At 44.8% G+C, this 14,891-nt stretch overlaps 1 protein-coding gene across 1 annotated transcript in view; it reads right to left on the bottom strand.

The window, feature by feature from the left end:
- The window catches only part of CPAMD8 (C3 and PZP like, alpha-2-macroglobulin domain containing 8), a 50,790-nt gene that overhangs the window by 1,006 nt on the left and 34,893 nt on the right, over window positions 1-14,891 (bottom strand). Inside the window, exons 36-41 of the mRNA XM_027701625.1 lie at window positions 12,247-12,334; window positions 6,784-6,858; window positions 6,055-6,160; window positions 5,855-5,965; window positions 5,016-5,228; window positions 4,514-4,588 (exon numbers count right to left, since the gene is read on the bottom strand). Coding sequence (XP_027557426.1) covers window positions 4,514-4,588; window positions 5,016-5,228; window positions 5,855-5,965; window positions 6,055-6,160; window positions 6,784-6,858; window positions 12,247-12,334 — 668 coding nt within the window. The remainder of the gene's footprint in view (window positions 1-4,513; window positions 4,589-5,015; window positions 5,229-5,854; window positions 5,966-6,054; window positions 6,161-6,783; window positions 6,859-12,246; window positions 12,335-14,891) is intronic.

The raw sequence follows: 14,891 nt of genomic DNA, 5'->3' as shown, positions 1-14,891 counted from the left end.
AAAAAAAGAAGGGGGAAGGAAAAAAAAAGAAGGGGGAAGGAGAAAAAAGAAGGGGGGAGGAAAAAAAGAGAAGGGGGAAGGAGAAAAAAAAGGGGGAAGGAGAAAAAAAGAAGGGGGAATGAGGAAAAGGGGGAAAAGGAGAAAAAGGGGGGAAGGAGGGGATAAAAAGGGAGAGGGGGAAAAAGGGGGGAAATAAGGGAAAAAGTAGGGGAAAGAAGGAAAAAAGGGAGGGGAAAATCTCCTTTTCTAGTATGGAATTCACCGAGGTGCTGAAGTTTGGACCAGTCACCCTGAGGGCTGTACACAGTAAGACAAATGCATTATCAGTCCATCCTGAGACACTGGCAGGGCATTCTCACAGCACAGATCCCACACAAAATGGGCTGTGACTCTGGGGTGGGTGGCTGCCCACTGTCCAGAGGGCAGAACTGCAAGACAAAACTTATAGGAACATTAGTAGGTCTGTGTTTTCTAAACTGTTCCTCGAGCCAGCTCAGCTGTCCATCCTTCCTGTTTGCTGTCTGTGTACTGTGCTCTAATCCAAACCAAAGCAATCGCTGGAGCAGTGTTACTGCCTCCCACAAAGTTGGCTTTATTTTAGGAGAATACTCATCAAGGCCTTTGAAAATGTTTGTTCTCTAGGAATAAAACATCTGAAGGATCTTCCCTGTTGCCTCCCACATCCTCCCAGCAATGGACTCGGCCCAAAGCAAGAGCAGAGTCAGTCTCTGTGTTCACTCCTTCCTGGCCTTCTCCATATGGGAACCTGCCAGATCATAAGATGGTTCTATGAATGGATGATTGCTGTCCAGCAGGGATGGAATTAACATTACAGGCCTCACTCTTCCCAGGAATTCAGCCCTGGAGTCAAAGCAAAGAGGAAAGGCCAGCGTTTCCTGCTGCACACAAACCACTCCCCCATCCCCAAATGTTTGTGCCGAAGCCAATGTTTGCTGAGCAGCGATGGGGTGAAGGGAAAAGTGGCCCCTTGCCAGTTCAATCAATCCTGAAAAAGCAGTGTAACCCCAGGGATAACACTCTGGCCACTAAGGAGAGCTGGGGATGACTCCACCTGGAAGCAGAGCTCACAGTGGTGTTCCTGGTAGGAGCTGGTCCAGTTGATTGTGTTTAATTTTTTGAAAAGTAACACCAGCACCAAATAAAAGTATCATAATTCCATCTAAAATTTTCTCCCAGCTCCTGGCCCTTCAAACTGCTGGAGCAGAGTTGTGCAAATAACATGTGGGGAGAGGGCTGGGGGTCAGAGACCTGAGCCTGAGTGGGCTCCCTGATACCCCCAGTACTGCTGCCCACACTTGGATATTGCTTCTCTAACAAATCCATGCAGAACCATAGAACCACATCAGTGTGATGGCAACATATTGTCCTCCAACATCACTGGCTGTACATTGGCTCTATATTTAGTGCTTTTGGCAGGGAAGGTTTAGGAAGTTTCAGAACAGAGCTAACGATCTATGAAAGCAATCAAAGCACCACCTCATAAGAGAGGTGATATCAGAGTTACTGAGGATCCTTGAGGCTCTAAAATCCACTCAAATCTTTGTAGACAAGTGTGACAATGATCTCAGGAAAGCCACAGGCAGAAAGGCACTGAGATTCTGATACTCCTGTTCGTAAGACAGCTCCTGCTCCAAGGGCTTTCAGTCCAAGCAAATAGGACTCCAACAGACTGTGAAGGAACACCAGCACAGCTTCAGCGCTGAGAGCCAGAGGTGGGTCCATGCTACTCATCAAAATCCTGCTCCACCCTTTAGAGACTCAGTAATTCACCTGTGAGAAAGAACAGCTAAAGAAGGGTATTCAGACAGGAATAGTTTCAGCTGAGTCCTGTCACCGTGCACACCTCTCTCAGTCAAGAGAATCTACAGATGTAAAGAGGATCCACCAATACATACAAAAAAAGGCTGCAGTTTTAAGATGAAACCTCAGCCCATTTCTCCCTCGCTGCAGACTTTGGAAAGGCATTTTCAGATACTCTGACAAGAGCTGGGTGCTACAAAATTTTTCAGGACCATCTATACTGCTTAACTCCAAAGCTGGGGTTTATTCTACCAAACACACCGGTGTGTTTGGAACTGCACTGAGTCTGTGAGTGCCAGAGGGAGCCCCAACACATTTCCCACTCAGTTCCCACTGATTGCTGGGTGGCAGCTGGCTCGTTATTCCCACTGCTGGGTAACATGGACAAGAGCTCCACTGAAAACATCCATCAGTCCAAGCTGAGCTGCAGAAGTCTCATGGCAAAGCCAGGAGGATTCCAGACAATACAAACACCACGCGCTTCTCCAAGAACGTGTTATTTCCTGAAGATTAACACACCCAGACAGTTTTTCACCAACCTGCCCTAAGCTTGATTTGGCTTCCTGGAGTTTTGTATCCTTATAGGAAATCTCAGATTTAGGCATGGCTCATCAGAGCTCTCCCTGGAAGCCCAGAGCACCTGAGCTGACTTAACCCAATCTCATGCTCCAGTGCTGCCCGAGCAGAGAGCCCACGAGAGCCATGTGTGGGGAGGGATTCATTCATCTGTTACACTATGATTCATGTCCTGTGGGCTTGACCTGAGAGGAGCCCAGGGGATTAATGAAAATCACATGCTGGGCCCTTTTCCTGATGCAGGATTTACTCAGGTTTATTTCTGAATGCTCACTCTGCCATGGCTGCTCACAGCTCCAGGGTCTGCCTGCCAGGAGACTCAAAACTCCCAGATCCCGAGACAAAACCAGCTCCAAGTGCTTGTGCTTCAACAAACATCCTCATGCCACTCAGGTTTGTTCATCTAAAATCTGTATGACAATGCCACACACACAAAAATCAGAATTTCCCCTTTTGCTCTTAAATATCCTCCTGAGCCAATGCTGCTTCTGTCCATTCAGAACAGAAACCAGAGGGGTATTTTCTTTTGACAGACACTTTAATGCAGATTATTTCAGAAAATAATCTGAGACACTGGCAGGGTACTCTCGCAGCACATATCCCACACCAAATGGGCTGTGACTCTGGGGTGGGTGGCTGCCCATTGTCCAGAGGAGAGAACTGCAAGATAAAACTTCTAGGAAACGTCAGGAGGTCTGTGCTTTCTGAACATTTTTGTGTTCTGAACATCTCTGTGTTCTGAACATTTTTAGATCGTGGACTACCACAAGTTCCACAATTTTTTTCCCCAGGTAACCATATTTTTACTACCACATTTTTACTTGAAAACAATGTAATTGCAGCCTCATTTTGTAGAGCAGCAGCAAAACACTCAGTATGGCCTCGCATTCCAGCAGTGCCCCACAGAGCAGTTTGGGAATGTTGCTTTAAAGGGTTCAGATTGCAGAGTTTCCATGCTGAGTTCATGGTATGTGCATGGAATAAAAGGCAACAAACCCTCATCTCAGTTATCCCAACAGCCTGCAATCTCACATATATTAGTCTCTCTCACAATTAGTCCAGAAAAAAAGGGAGGGAAAGCAGGACAGACATTAAACACTAAGAAACAGTAATAATGGAATATTCACCATGTTTTTACACTTAATAAGCAAAATGTCCATCAGCTGCTGTTCAGAAGGGAAAGAACAGGCTGGAGACTCACATTGGGCATGTGTACTCTGAGCTTTGTGCACAAGGAGGACATGAGAAGGTACAGAGACTTCTCTGGAAGAATTAAACTTGTTTTACTGATTTGTCAGGAGTGTTAGAAGCCAGGGGAAAATTAATGAGCGGAAAGCAGCCAGGAAAAATCTAGTCCAATTTATTTACTAGAAAGGGCATGAAACAAGCTATTCTATTGACCCTCCACTGCTTCTTGATGAGATTTATTGTGAGCCATGAGCAAGTTCGACATAAGTCTTGGAAAAAGTGTATGAACATAAGCACCAAATAAATTGAGCAGCCAAATTCCTGGCTACTCCATCTACTGACCTTAACATTTTTGCTCACTAAGGCCCTTTATTCCAAACAGCATCTCAGAGAAAATCAAGGCTTCCAGCTCCACTTTTGCACAGAGCTGAAGGGACAAAGTTAATCCACCTGGATCCTGGTTCTTGTAATGGTTTGGGCTGTTGTCACGTCCTGTTCAGTTGTTGGAACATATAACACCAGCCTGGTTTTAAATGTGATCTTTCCAGCTTAATAGTGGAAGAAAAGATCACAGAGTGTGTGTTGTTCAAACACAGCAAGGCTGAGAAAATAGGAGAGTCACCTGCTACTCCGATGAATGATCACCTAAATCCTGCATGTGCTGAACTGAGCAGGTATCCTGCAAGATTCCCTGAAGGAAAAAGGACTAGAAGAGCTGTCTGTTGTTGAATAGTTCTCATCCATGGTTTCCTTGACCTCTTTATTAATTTTCTGATTTCTGAATATTCTGTCTTTTCTATAAGATGAAGAAATTCAGCAACTTTACTTACAGTGTGTTTGAGAGCCATATATATATACTTTAGACAGGAATAGGATAAGCTTTAACCTTGCTAAAGAAAAGGGCCTTGGATAAATGCAAAGGTATTACCTGCTGGAGTCTGTGGAACACTGGGCTGCTCAGCTGTGTGGGAGTGTGTCTCCCTTTCTTCTGGCAAATTCTTGGCTGCAAATAAAAAGAAAAATAAACTCAATGGTCATAAATTTTCTTAATGCACCTATAGAAAATGTTTGCATTTCCAGAGGTGGCATAGTGAGTTTCCTGAGCTGCTGCACACCTTGAAAGCCCATGCAGAGTCTCCACAGAACATTACATTTCATGGATTTAATTTTTATCTAGAATTATTTGCTTCAGATCAAACAGTATCAGTAATTTTCTCTTAAATTCATTCTGATTGGTAAAATATGAGAAGGGAAAGCCAGTTATTTCAAGCTGAAAAGCAGCTGCTCTTCTAACTTAATCCTCTGTAGCAAAATAATACAGAGGAGATTTAGATTCTCCTCCTTTTCCTGCCACAGGTATGGAATTATCACTTGCTTAGATAAGGATTTGCAGCAACAGGATCACAGAAGGGGAGTTGAATGAAACCTACAGGCAGAACATTGAGACATGGGCATCTGCTCTATCCTGGTGTTATTCCTGCAGGATGCCACTTCCATCTGGCAGTGGTTGGGGTAGATCTGTCCGTCAGAGCCACACACGGGCTCCCCGTCGTAGCCGCAGTCCCGCGAGCACAGGCACTGCTCAAAGTACTCGTCCTCCAAGCAGCCAAAAATGTTGTTGCAAGGCCCAGAGTGAACAAAGCCTGGGAGGCAAACAAAATCAGCCAAAGCAGTAGTTTTGCATAGCACAGGGAAAGGGGAAGATGGAATGGAAATATCTCATTGATGTAAGTTTTCATCTTGAAGTCCCTAAGGCTTCTACCACAAATTTACAAAAAGCCTTTCTGAAAGAACCATATGTTGCAACAGCTTCCAGACTTGGGATAAAGCAACTATTTTGTGTGCCACAGAGCACAGAAAGGAACAGAGAGTTTCTGGGGAGTTATTCCTTTCACTGATACATGAAATTGTTCAATCTTCCTACCGTTAATTGTGGAACAATATCACAAGGCATTTTAGAGAAAGAAAACCAAATTGCACGGTAAAGAGTTTTTACCTCTTTGTTTACTGACAGACCTCCTTGTGCAGGTTCTTCCAGAACTAGACATTACAGCTTGCCTCTGAAGCAAATCATAGTCACTTTGGTGCATGAAGAGCACCATTGCTCTGTTTTGATGCCATCAGTTTAACAGCTGAATCCCACAAACCTTTGTAAAACTTCCACTAACACAGATAGCAAAACAGAACATTTTTCTAATCATAATTTTGAGTTCTGCATGCCTCTGGGTTCCATTTTCCAGAAGATCTGTGTGGCTTTGGTCTAACTTACCAACCCACTGGCTGGCTGAGCTTTCCACCTCGTTGCAGGTTGGGCCATCACAGAGCTCCCGAGCCAAGGGACTATTCTCACTCACATTGTAGAAACGAGTGGCTTCAAAAGCTGCAGGTCAGGAAGAAGGAGAAATCACAGATGAGCCTCCTGCCTGGAGCTCTACTGCTGGCAGGAATCAGAGGAAAACAGGCACATACCTGGCTCATAGTAGTCGTACACTTTGATAGGAACAGGAGCTGTTTTCCCAACTATGTGCTCTCTGAAAGCCTGGAACTTGACACAGGTCATGCACTGGCTGGGAATCTGTGTGAAATGATGTAAAAGATTCAAAACCTGCACTTTAAGTAAAGAGAGAGACAAATAAACACAGCACGTGCTCTAATGTAGCATGCTGAGCATGAAGGCCCCTCCAATTCTTAGTACAGGGACAGAGATAATGAATACAAGCCAAACAGGATGAATTAAAACACAACCTTTAAAACACATATTTGCCACACAACAATGGCAAACCTGACACTCCAGCTGTATTCCCTGGTCACCCATCACCACTCCTGTCAGCAGGCTGCTGGTTGACCAACTAACAATTTCCTGCTGCTGCCAAGCCAAGAGAGATCTCATCTTCCACTCTCAGGTCTGTGCTGTGATTAAACTGCCTTTAGCAAAGCTAGCTGTACCTGAAAGTAAGATTATTTTGAGGCAAAACCTAAGTGATATATGTCCAGAAATGCTCTATGGGCTGAAGGTAATCACCTGTCTCCATTATGCTTTGATTTCCAACTCACCTGCATCAAATGAGGCTCAAGCAAATGGCCATTTAAAGGTGACCCTCACCTGTGAGGGACCATCAACACCAACACACTGTACCTGTGCCTTATCCACTGGTTATTTGCCTTTCAGTCATTTTTTATAAGAAACAAAGTCATTACCTCATCAAAATAAAATAGGACTTTTCTTCCATCCACTTCATATCTTTTTAATCCAATTTGCTTGTTCATCAATAACTGGGGAAAAAAAATTAACAGGTTTAGTTTCACCTCATTTTACAGAAATGAGGTAGAAACAAGAGAATAAGAAAGATTTCAGACTGCTTAGAAAACTGATCAGACATTAAACCCCAGGGATTTCTTCTGCAGGCAAAGGATGTTTCCATAACAGAAGGGAAATGGAAAGAGGACTGAAGTTGCTGTCACATAGCTGAGGAAAAGCCATCTGTGTCCTTCCCTGTGACCTGATGAGGAATTGCTTGCAAGGTGCACAATGCTGAGGGCTCTTCCTGGTCCCTGGTGCATTTATCCCCTTCAGACTAAGCCTGACACATCATCCATACTCCGGTCGAGTAGCTCCCAGATTGTTTTCAGTACCAAGGCTCCAGCAAGACCTCGGAGATGCCAAAACACTCAAAGTCTCTCCTTCAGACCACCAGGGAATCGCGCTGGGTATTAAAGGTCCCCTTCTCCCACCAGCTGTAAAATCCAAAACATTCTTCTGCCAGGAAAATTAATCCTCACATTTGAAAAGAGCAGCCATTTGAAAGAGCCCCAGGCACCCCTCCCTTTTGACGACTGGAGTCAGGCCAGGCCTCTGCTCCTCATCTTCTGTCCCTCCAAGGCCCAGGGATTTGCATTGTACCAGCCAGGCCTCCAGACTCACCTCTTCTGTTTTTTATTTATTGGGACGATCTGCATATCCAAGGAACATCAGAACATGATCTAAGAGTACTTCCCATATCTACAAAGCTTTATTTAAAATTTTCCAGAAGTTATTCCTGTGATTTCTGCATTTGGAATACTAATATCTCAATATTATGACTGCCCTGCTTGATCAGTCATTACTATTGCAATAAACTGTATTCAGAATGTGTCTGCCATGTAGAAAACATCTAATCCAGAAACTGGGGACGATGAGAGTCTGTGGAAAAGGACTCTTATGTTTTAATCCCAGCTTGGGGAACTGAGTAAGGGTCAGAGCAGATATTTTCATTCTCAGTCCCATTACTTTAACCTCTGTCAGACAATCCCATTTGTAACATAGGGATAATATTCCCTTGTATTTTTTTTAGTGTTCCTAAGTTATTTTGAGACCTTAGACTAAAAACTCTGTGGAAAGGGGAACAAAGCATTGTTGTTATTATTATTATTATTATTTAGAATTACATGAAGCAAAAAGCATTTCCACTGAAATCTGCCCAAACCTGCAACCATCAGCTTTAACTGTGCCTTCCCTCAGCAGAGTGCTCCCAGTTGTAAAACCCTGCTCCCAAGTTTCCTGCTATTACTATAACAAGCAAAGGAACATATGCTTAAGTCCCACACAATATGGAAAGGGCCAATTTAATTTGTCCTTATAATTTTAGGGGCCTGGTAGTGGCTGTTATTACTCAGCAGTGGATGGCTGCAGACAGTCCTTTTATGAGGGCTCAGAAGGACTGGCGCCACTGGGAACTGCTCAGCTCAGCTAAAGTCGCATTTTTTCTGGTGAGGTTTGATATACACCAGCCTAGGGTGACCTCCTGACCCTGTCGACACCCAGCATTATTAGGAGGATTTGTGGCTGCACAGCCCGGGGCTGCCCTGGGTGTGCACAGAGCCTTCATTAACCAGTGCTGCCCCGGGGCTGCATGTGGGGCTGCTGCTCCCACACTGCTCCCTTGGGAGAGCAAACACACACAGGGAAATGTGATTTACAGCCCAGGCCCTCCCAGCCAGGACAGGGAATGGCTGGGATGGCAGGGAAACGCAGCATGGGGAATGATGGGACTTGTCTCTGCTGAAGATGGTGCCCGAAATACAGCATGAAACTAATAGAGTGGATGAATTTTATTTTGGGCCCACTTTTGATAGTCATGAAGAAATCACAGAATAACAGGATAGTTTGGGTTGGAAGAGACCTTAAAGCTCATCCAGTCCCACGCCCTGCCATGGGCAGGGACACCTTCCACCAGCCCAGGTTGCTCCAAGCTCCATCCAACCTGGTCTTAGACACTTCCAGAGACGGGGCAGCCACAGCTTCTCTGGGCAACCTGTGCCAGGGCCTCACCACCCTCACAGGGAAGAATTCATTCCCAATCTCCCATCTAACCCTGCCCTCTGGCAGTGGGAAGCCATTCCCCTTGTCCTGTCTCTCCATCCCTTGTCCAAAGTCCCTCTCCAGCTCTCCCAGCCTAAAGAGAGCTCTCTCTCTCTCTCTTTACACACTGGAAGGGGCTCTAAGATGTCCCTGGAGCCTTCTCTTCTCCAGGTGAACACCCTCAGGTCTCCCAGCCTGGCTCCAGAGCAGATGTGTTTGTGCAGGTGGGGTTATGTCTCATCTTTGCTCCCTACCTATAGATCTGCTCAAGCTTTGTCACCACATCTCATTTTTAGAGATGCAAAAGCATTTCTGCAATAGGAAAGGTGGAATTCAACTCTTCAAGGGGAACATTCCCCTTCAAAGGTGCAATATTCTTCTGAATTTAGCAAAATCTCCTACTGCCCCAAAGGAAGCAGTTCTGATCTGGTTATGGAAATAGACTGCCCAGTACTGGTTCCCAAGAATTCAATCCTCTCTCCAAAACGAGGCACCAACTACATAGTTCTTTGCCCAATGAAGTTTCAAAATTGTGTTTTGAACCAGCTTTCTTGTGTCCCACAAGCCCTGAAGCAGAATGCACTGCATGAAGCCCCTGACATCCCACTGGCGTTTGCAAGGACTGATCAGCTCTGCTGCAGGAACTCAGTCTTACCAGTTAAAAAGGAGAATCAGCTCCTTTCCCCATAAGACAGGAAGAGAAAGGAAAACAAACCATCCATTATTCCATGCCCAGAGACCTAAACAGTTGGGGCTACACTGGTACTGTTGCCTTTCTACCCATAGAGGCAGGAACATGAGATTCAGGCAAGATGCCACAAGGAAAAGCACAACCAACTGATGTGCTTAGTGCTGGAGAAAGCCTCATGTGCTGGAGAGATCAGCTTTGGCAAAATAATTCATGTGCAGCAGCAGGCAGCTTCTTTTAACCCTCTGCGTGCTTCCGCCCAGGCCAGGCTTGGGACTGGGACAGAACAAAGTAAGTGTTCATGGTGCTTTTTCCCTGTGAAGATGATGAGGCCCTGGCACAGGTTGCCCAGAGCAGCTGTGGCTGCCCCATCCCTGGAAGTGTCCATGGCCAGGTTGGATGGGGCTTGGAGCAACCTGGGCTAGTGGAAGGTGTCCCTGTCCATGGCAGGGAGTGGAACTGGATGAGCTTTAAGGTCTTTTCCAACCCAAACCATTCTGGGCTTCTACCCCAAACAGAAGTGTTTTGAAACATTATAGAGCCAGTTCATTGGGGAATCAGAATCAGGCTTCCTAATGTTAATCACATATTTACAATTATCTCCAGTGTTTCTGCAACTGAGAACACGTGCAGCATTCCCTGGACACAGGTTAGTGCAAACCAGGAGACACAGCACAGGAGGGGCTGCACGTAGCAGCCTGTTAGTAGTAACTACAAACAAAATAAGCACATTCAGTTTCCAAGCCTTTCTCTAGGACACCTGATCTGGCCCAGCCTTGTAAACAACCTCAGAGCAGAGCACAGCTGCCCTGGCAAAGGAAAAAGTGTTTAAGGACCAAAGGGACAGAACCTGCACAGTAATACATAAACATGTGAGACCTCTCAGGTCCTCAGCTCAGAAACCTTTCACTCAGTACCCTGATGACCCCAGGGAAGGAGATACTTGCCCAGTACAGCCTGGAGGATGGGAACTCCTATTTTTGTAATGAGTACAGGGATTTGTTCCTTAACTTAACAATTTTCCTGCTCTTTTGCAATGAAAATCCCTTTATGTTCTTTTCTTTCAACTCCTTCCCTCTGCTGATAAGACATTCCAGAGATTTAAGACCATAAAGACATCCTGTTGTTCTCCTCCTGTGCCATTTTGAGCTCTCTGCCTTAAGCCAGGTTGTTACCCATATTTTTTCTGCCATTATTTACATAAAGAGAACTTATCTGACAGCAGCACAAACGACTCCAGCACCTTCAGTAGGAGCAGAGAAAACAGGAACCAAACCCACTGCAGGTTCCTTCACCTGATTGTCCTCCTTTCTCTTATCACAGAGACACTGGAGAACTCCTACCTGTGGCCTTGACTCACCTGAATAATCATATTCAGTTTGTTGCACTGTTTGTGGCGTGTGAGAGAGAATATCAGGCCCAGAAGGTCATCAGGCAGATAAAAATTGGTGTGTTTTACATGTATACATTTGAAAACAGAATTCTCAACATGCAGCTTGTGAAATGATACAAATAACTTCAATATTTCTCTTTACAGGAATAATTTCATATCTGATTAACACAGAAATATTCCAGCACAGGTCCCTAACATTGAAAGGATGCAATTCCTTCTCAGGGATTAATACACAAGTCTCTGTGGCCTCAGTGACAGCCCAAGAGACCATATGACAGCAGCTTCTGACATGGATTGTCAGTCACTCCAGAGGGACATATCTGCCTCATTTTCCCCAAGAAAATATAAATATAATGTAAGTAATATATATAATATGTAATCTATAATATAATAATATAAATTAGCCAGATCAAGTGAAATCCTAGAGAATACAAAGCCATGGGCACTTTTTCTTGAATTAGGATGTCAAATAAAACTGCCCGTTCTTTACCATGGTTCTACTTTAAAATTATTTCCCCAAATCCCTCCCCCTCCAGTATAATGAAGAAAAACTTATTAACAGAAGAGATCTTTTGGAAGCAAAATATTTTTTAGCTCTTTACCAGTTCTCAAGGATGCAGAGATTTTACACCTCTTTGGTTAAATAGTTCTTAAAAACTCTTTGCAGCATAAAAACCTCAGCAGTGAATGTAATGTTCCACAAAATGTAAGGAATGCAGTGCTTCCATGAATCTAAAGCAAAGATTACAGTTCATCTGCCCTAAAGGGCTGGCTGGGCACAAGGCACATTCTGTCCACCTAAGCTTGGCTGCAGGAAACATGATTCTTGCAGAGAGGAGAAAAAAAAAAAAAAGGCAAAAAATTCCAAGACATAGAGCCTCCAAAGAAATGGGATCCAGATGTTGGAGATAACACAGCTCACTAAGCAGCCATAAACAGCTCCTGTTAGAGCACATTTGCAGTTCAGCTTTTCCAAGGGATCTCAGTTAATTACTGTGCACTGGCTCAGGGAGAACCTTCCCTGGCCCTGGTGGTGCATTTGTTCACCTGCTCAGAACATCTGGTTACTCATTTCAGAGAAATAAGGTTTGCCTAAGTGAAATCTCATGCCTTCCCCTCATTTTAATGCCATCTTTTTCAGCAGTGCTCTGACATTAAATGGCTTTTGCCCCCAAAAGGGAATCCCTCCCAGTCATATCCCAGCCCAAGGTCATGCTTTGGATTCCCATTCCAGCATCTTACCTGCTCCAGGCTCTCAATATCTGCCCGAAAACCTGAGAACAAGGGCACTTCCAAGACAGCCATGTTTGAGGATCCAGAGTGCAGCCATCTTCCCATGGGAAGAAAAATAGGAATAAAAACCAACTCAGCAGCCGAGAAAACAAATGATACATGGACAACTCAGGATGGAGAACAAACAAAATGAACTTCAGAAGAAAAAGAATTATTAAAAGGATCTACTTTTCTCTGAAGTGTTTATGGAAAGGCACAGACTACTTGGTTTTACAAAATCCTCTTTTCTGCTTTTATTCAACAAAATTATGCCCAACTCACAGGGGCAGAGATGTAGGAGATGTCCAGGGAAATGGAAGCAGAAAAGCAGCAAAATGTCACCCGTGGGGCTGCTTGCTTTCTTTTTCAATCAATCACTGAGACAATGCACTTGGTAAAAGGAAAACAACCCTTGAAGTAAAAGAAACGTTTGTTCTTTTTTAAGTAGATGTACATGGACTGTGGTGGAAGAGGAATGTTACTTCCCAACACCAGGCAGAGTCATTCAACCCTGGAGTTTCATAAAGGCCATTTCCCTCCAGCATCTAATTGACACTGAGAAAAGTATCTCTGCTAATGAGTCAGCAAACTCACTCTGTGGTTACTGATGTTAAAGAATTCATTGCCCATATTATCTTCTATACTACTAATGAAAACTCCAAAAACCCACTGAAATTCAGAGTTGTTACTGTTGAAGAGTTCATTAAAAAACCCCACACAGGAAGGGGTGGAGAGAAAGTCTATTTGGGCCATTGCAAAATCTCAATTTTTGCAGCAAGGCAGAAGAGTCAACATCCTAACCCAGCTCCTGCTAATCCCAGAACAACACTCCTTTTCTCTGCATTCCCAGCCAGCTCTGAGCTCTTCCCCCTTGGCACTTCACCTGTTTGCTGTTCAGCTGCACCACCGTGAGCGTGGACCCAGGAGGGCTCATTAGCTCATGCCCAGCACTGAGAAAACACAGTTCACAGCTTCCAGGACCAAATCTGCCAGCTCTGAGCTGGAGGCCCCTCTCTCTGGAGATCCCCCCAGCTCAGGGGTGGGTGGGTGAACTGGCTGAGGCTGGAACACCCCACCCCAGCTCTACGCCTGCAGTAGCATGAGGTGGCCTGGGGACAGAGCCAGCTGGCTCTGGGTGAGGCACTCCAGGCCTGACAGGCTCCCACAGACATTAACCCTTCTTAATTCCGACCTAACTCCACGCTCCATACTCCCTAATAAATCACAGTGTCCCTTTGCCTGCATTTTCCCTTTCTCTGTTATATATCACAGCCCTGTGTTCTCCCTAACTCCTCAAAAGCACCCAAAGGACTTCACTGAGCATGACAACAATTCATTACACCCTGAGAACACCCTCAGCTCAAAATATCTCAGTTGTCAGCCTTAGATGACACTCCTCTCTTTATGTGATGATGATGGAGTTGAGAGCATCATTACTGGGAGAAGGGGAAGAAAGGAAGATTTCGTTTGCTTTTGTTTTCTTTCCAAGCAATCCATCTCCTTGCACCGGGCTTCCTCTCAAATTTCTGTCTTTGCTCCAGCAATTCCCAGGGCAGGAGTTTCAGAAATATCAGCAGAGGGGTTGTGTTGATGCAGGGCAGCCTCCTCAGCATCTTCAAGGCACTGATACAACAAGACTTCATAAGCCTGACCCTTCCCCAAAACAAGCTGAAAGCTTGGGCAGGGGGAGAAGAGGTTGGGACAGTGATATTGGGTTATTACAGCCAGCCTGGCCCTGGCAAACTTTTGGATGGTGAGATTGAGTTGCTCGTCACTGGTTGTTCTCAGTGGAGGGAGGAAAAATTCAACTACACCAAAAAATCCTGGCCAAAGATTTCCCAGGCTTAGGGCATTGGGAGGCAAAGTCTTTGCCACAACACAGCGAGAGGGGCAAGGGGCAAGTGCGTGACAGGGAAAACAAGATCCCAGCTTTGCCTGAAGCAACTGTGTCCAGGACTGCAGTCACTGTGTGGCCTCTGCAGGAAGGAAGGAGACAAACTGATATGGGAGCCAGAGTTTTCCATTTCCATGAATCACATTCAAACCCTTCACTTGATTTCTGCTGTTTCAGGGAAGCAGCACCCCCACCACCTGCCACACTCCCAGTCACCCATATGCAGATTAGTTACTAATTTCTTGGGAATGGTTTCTCCTGCTGTAAGCCCTCCTTATTTATTTTGGTTGTGGTTTTCCCTGTCTGGGCCAAATTTCCAACGACCTCCTTAAATATCCAAACATTTTGTAGAGAGATCAGCAATCCCTGACACCTGCAGCAGTACTAATATGATTAAGCAAAATATGTAAGTGGATTGAATTCAGGTCAGAAACTATTCTTGCTGCTGTTTGTCTATAGCCAACCTGTTTTCTCATAACTTGAGTTTCCCAATCTATAAAATGAGACAGAACTGCTAATGTCTTTGCAAAGTGCTTTGAGAACTAGAAATGGAACTTCTGGCTCATGCCGTCTTCAAATATTATTTTAAATTTCTTTATAGGGAACAAGGAAACAAGGAATGAGCTTTTGAAAGCTTATTAACAAATTTCTGCATGTATTTTGCCTTTACCAGGTTCCAAATTCATACCATGGCAATAAGCATCTCCTGTTAGGTTTTTGG

This window comes from Neopelma chrysocephalum, unplaced genomic scaffold, assembly GCF_003984885.1.
Source record: "Neopelma chrysocephalum unplaced genomic scaffold, ASM398488v2 Primary Assembly neopelma1_164, whole genome shotgun sequence".
Classification (NCBI taxonomy): domain Eukaryota; kingdom Metazoa; phylum Chordata; class Aves; order Passeriformes; family Pipridae; genus Neopelma; species Neopelma chrysocephalum.
This window is presented reverse-complemented; position numbering and strand designations above follow the sequence as displayed.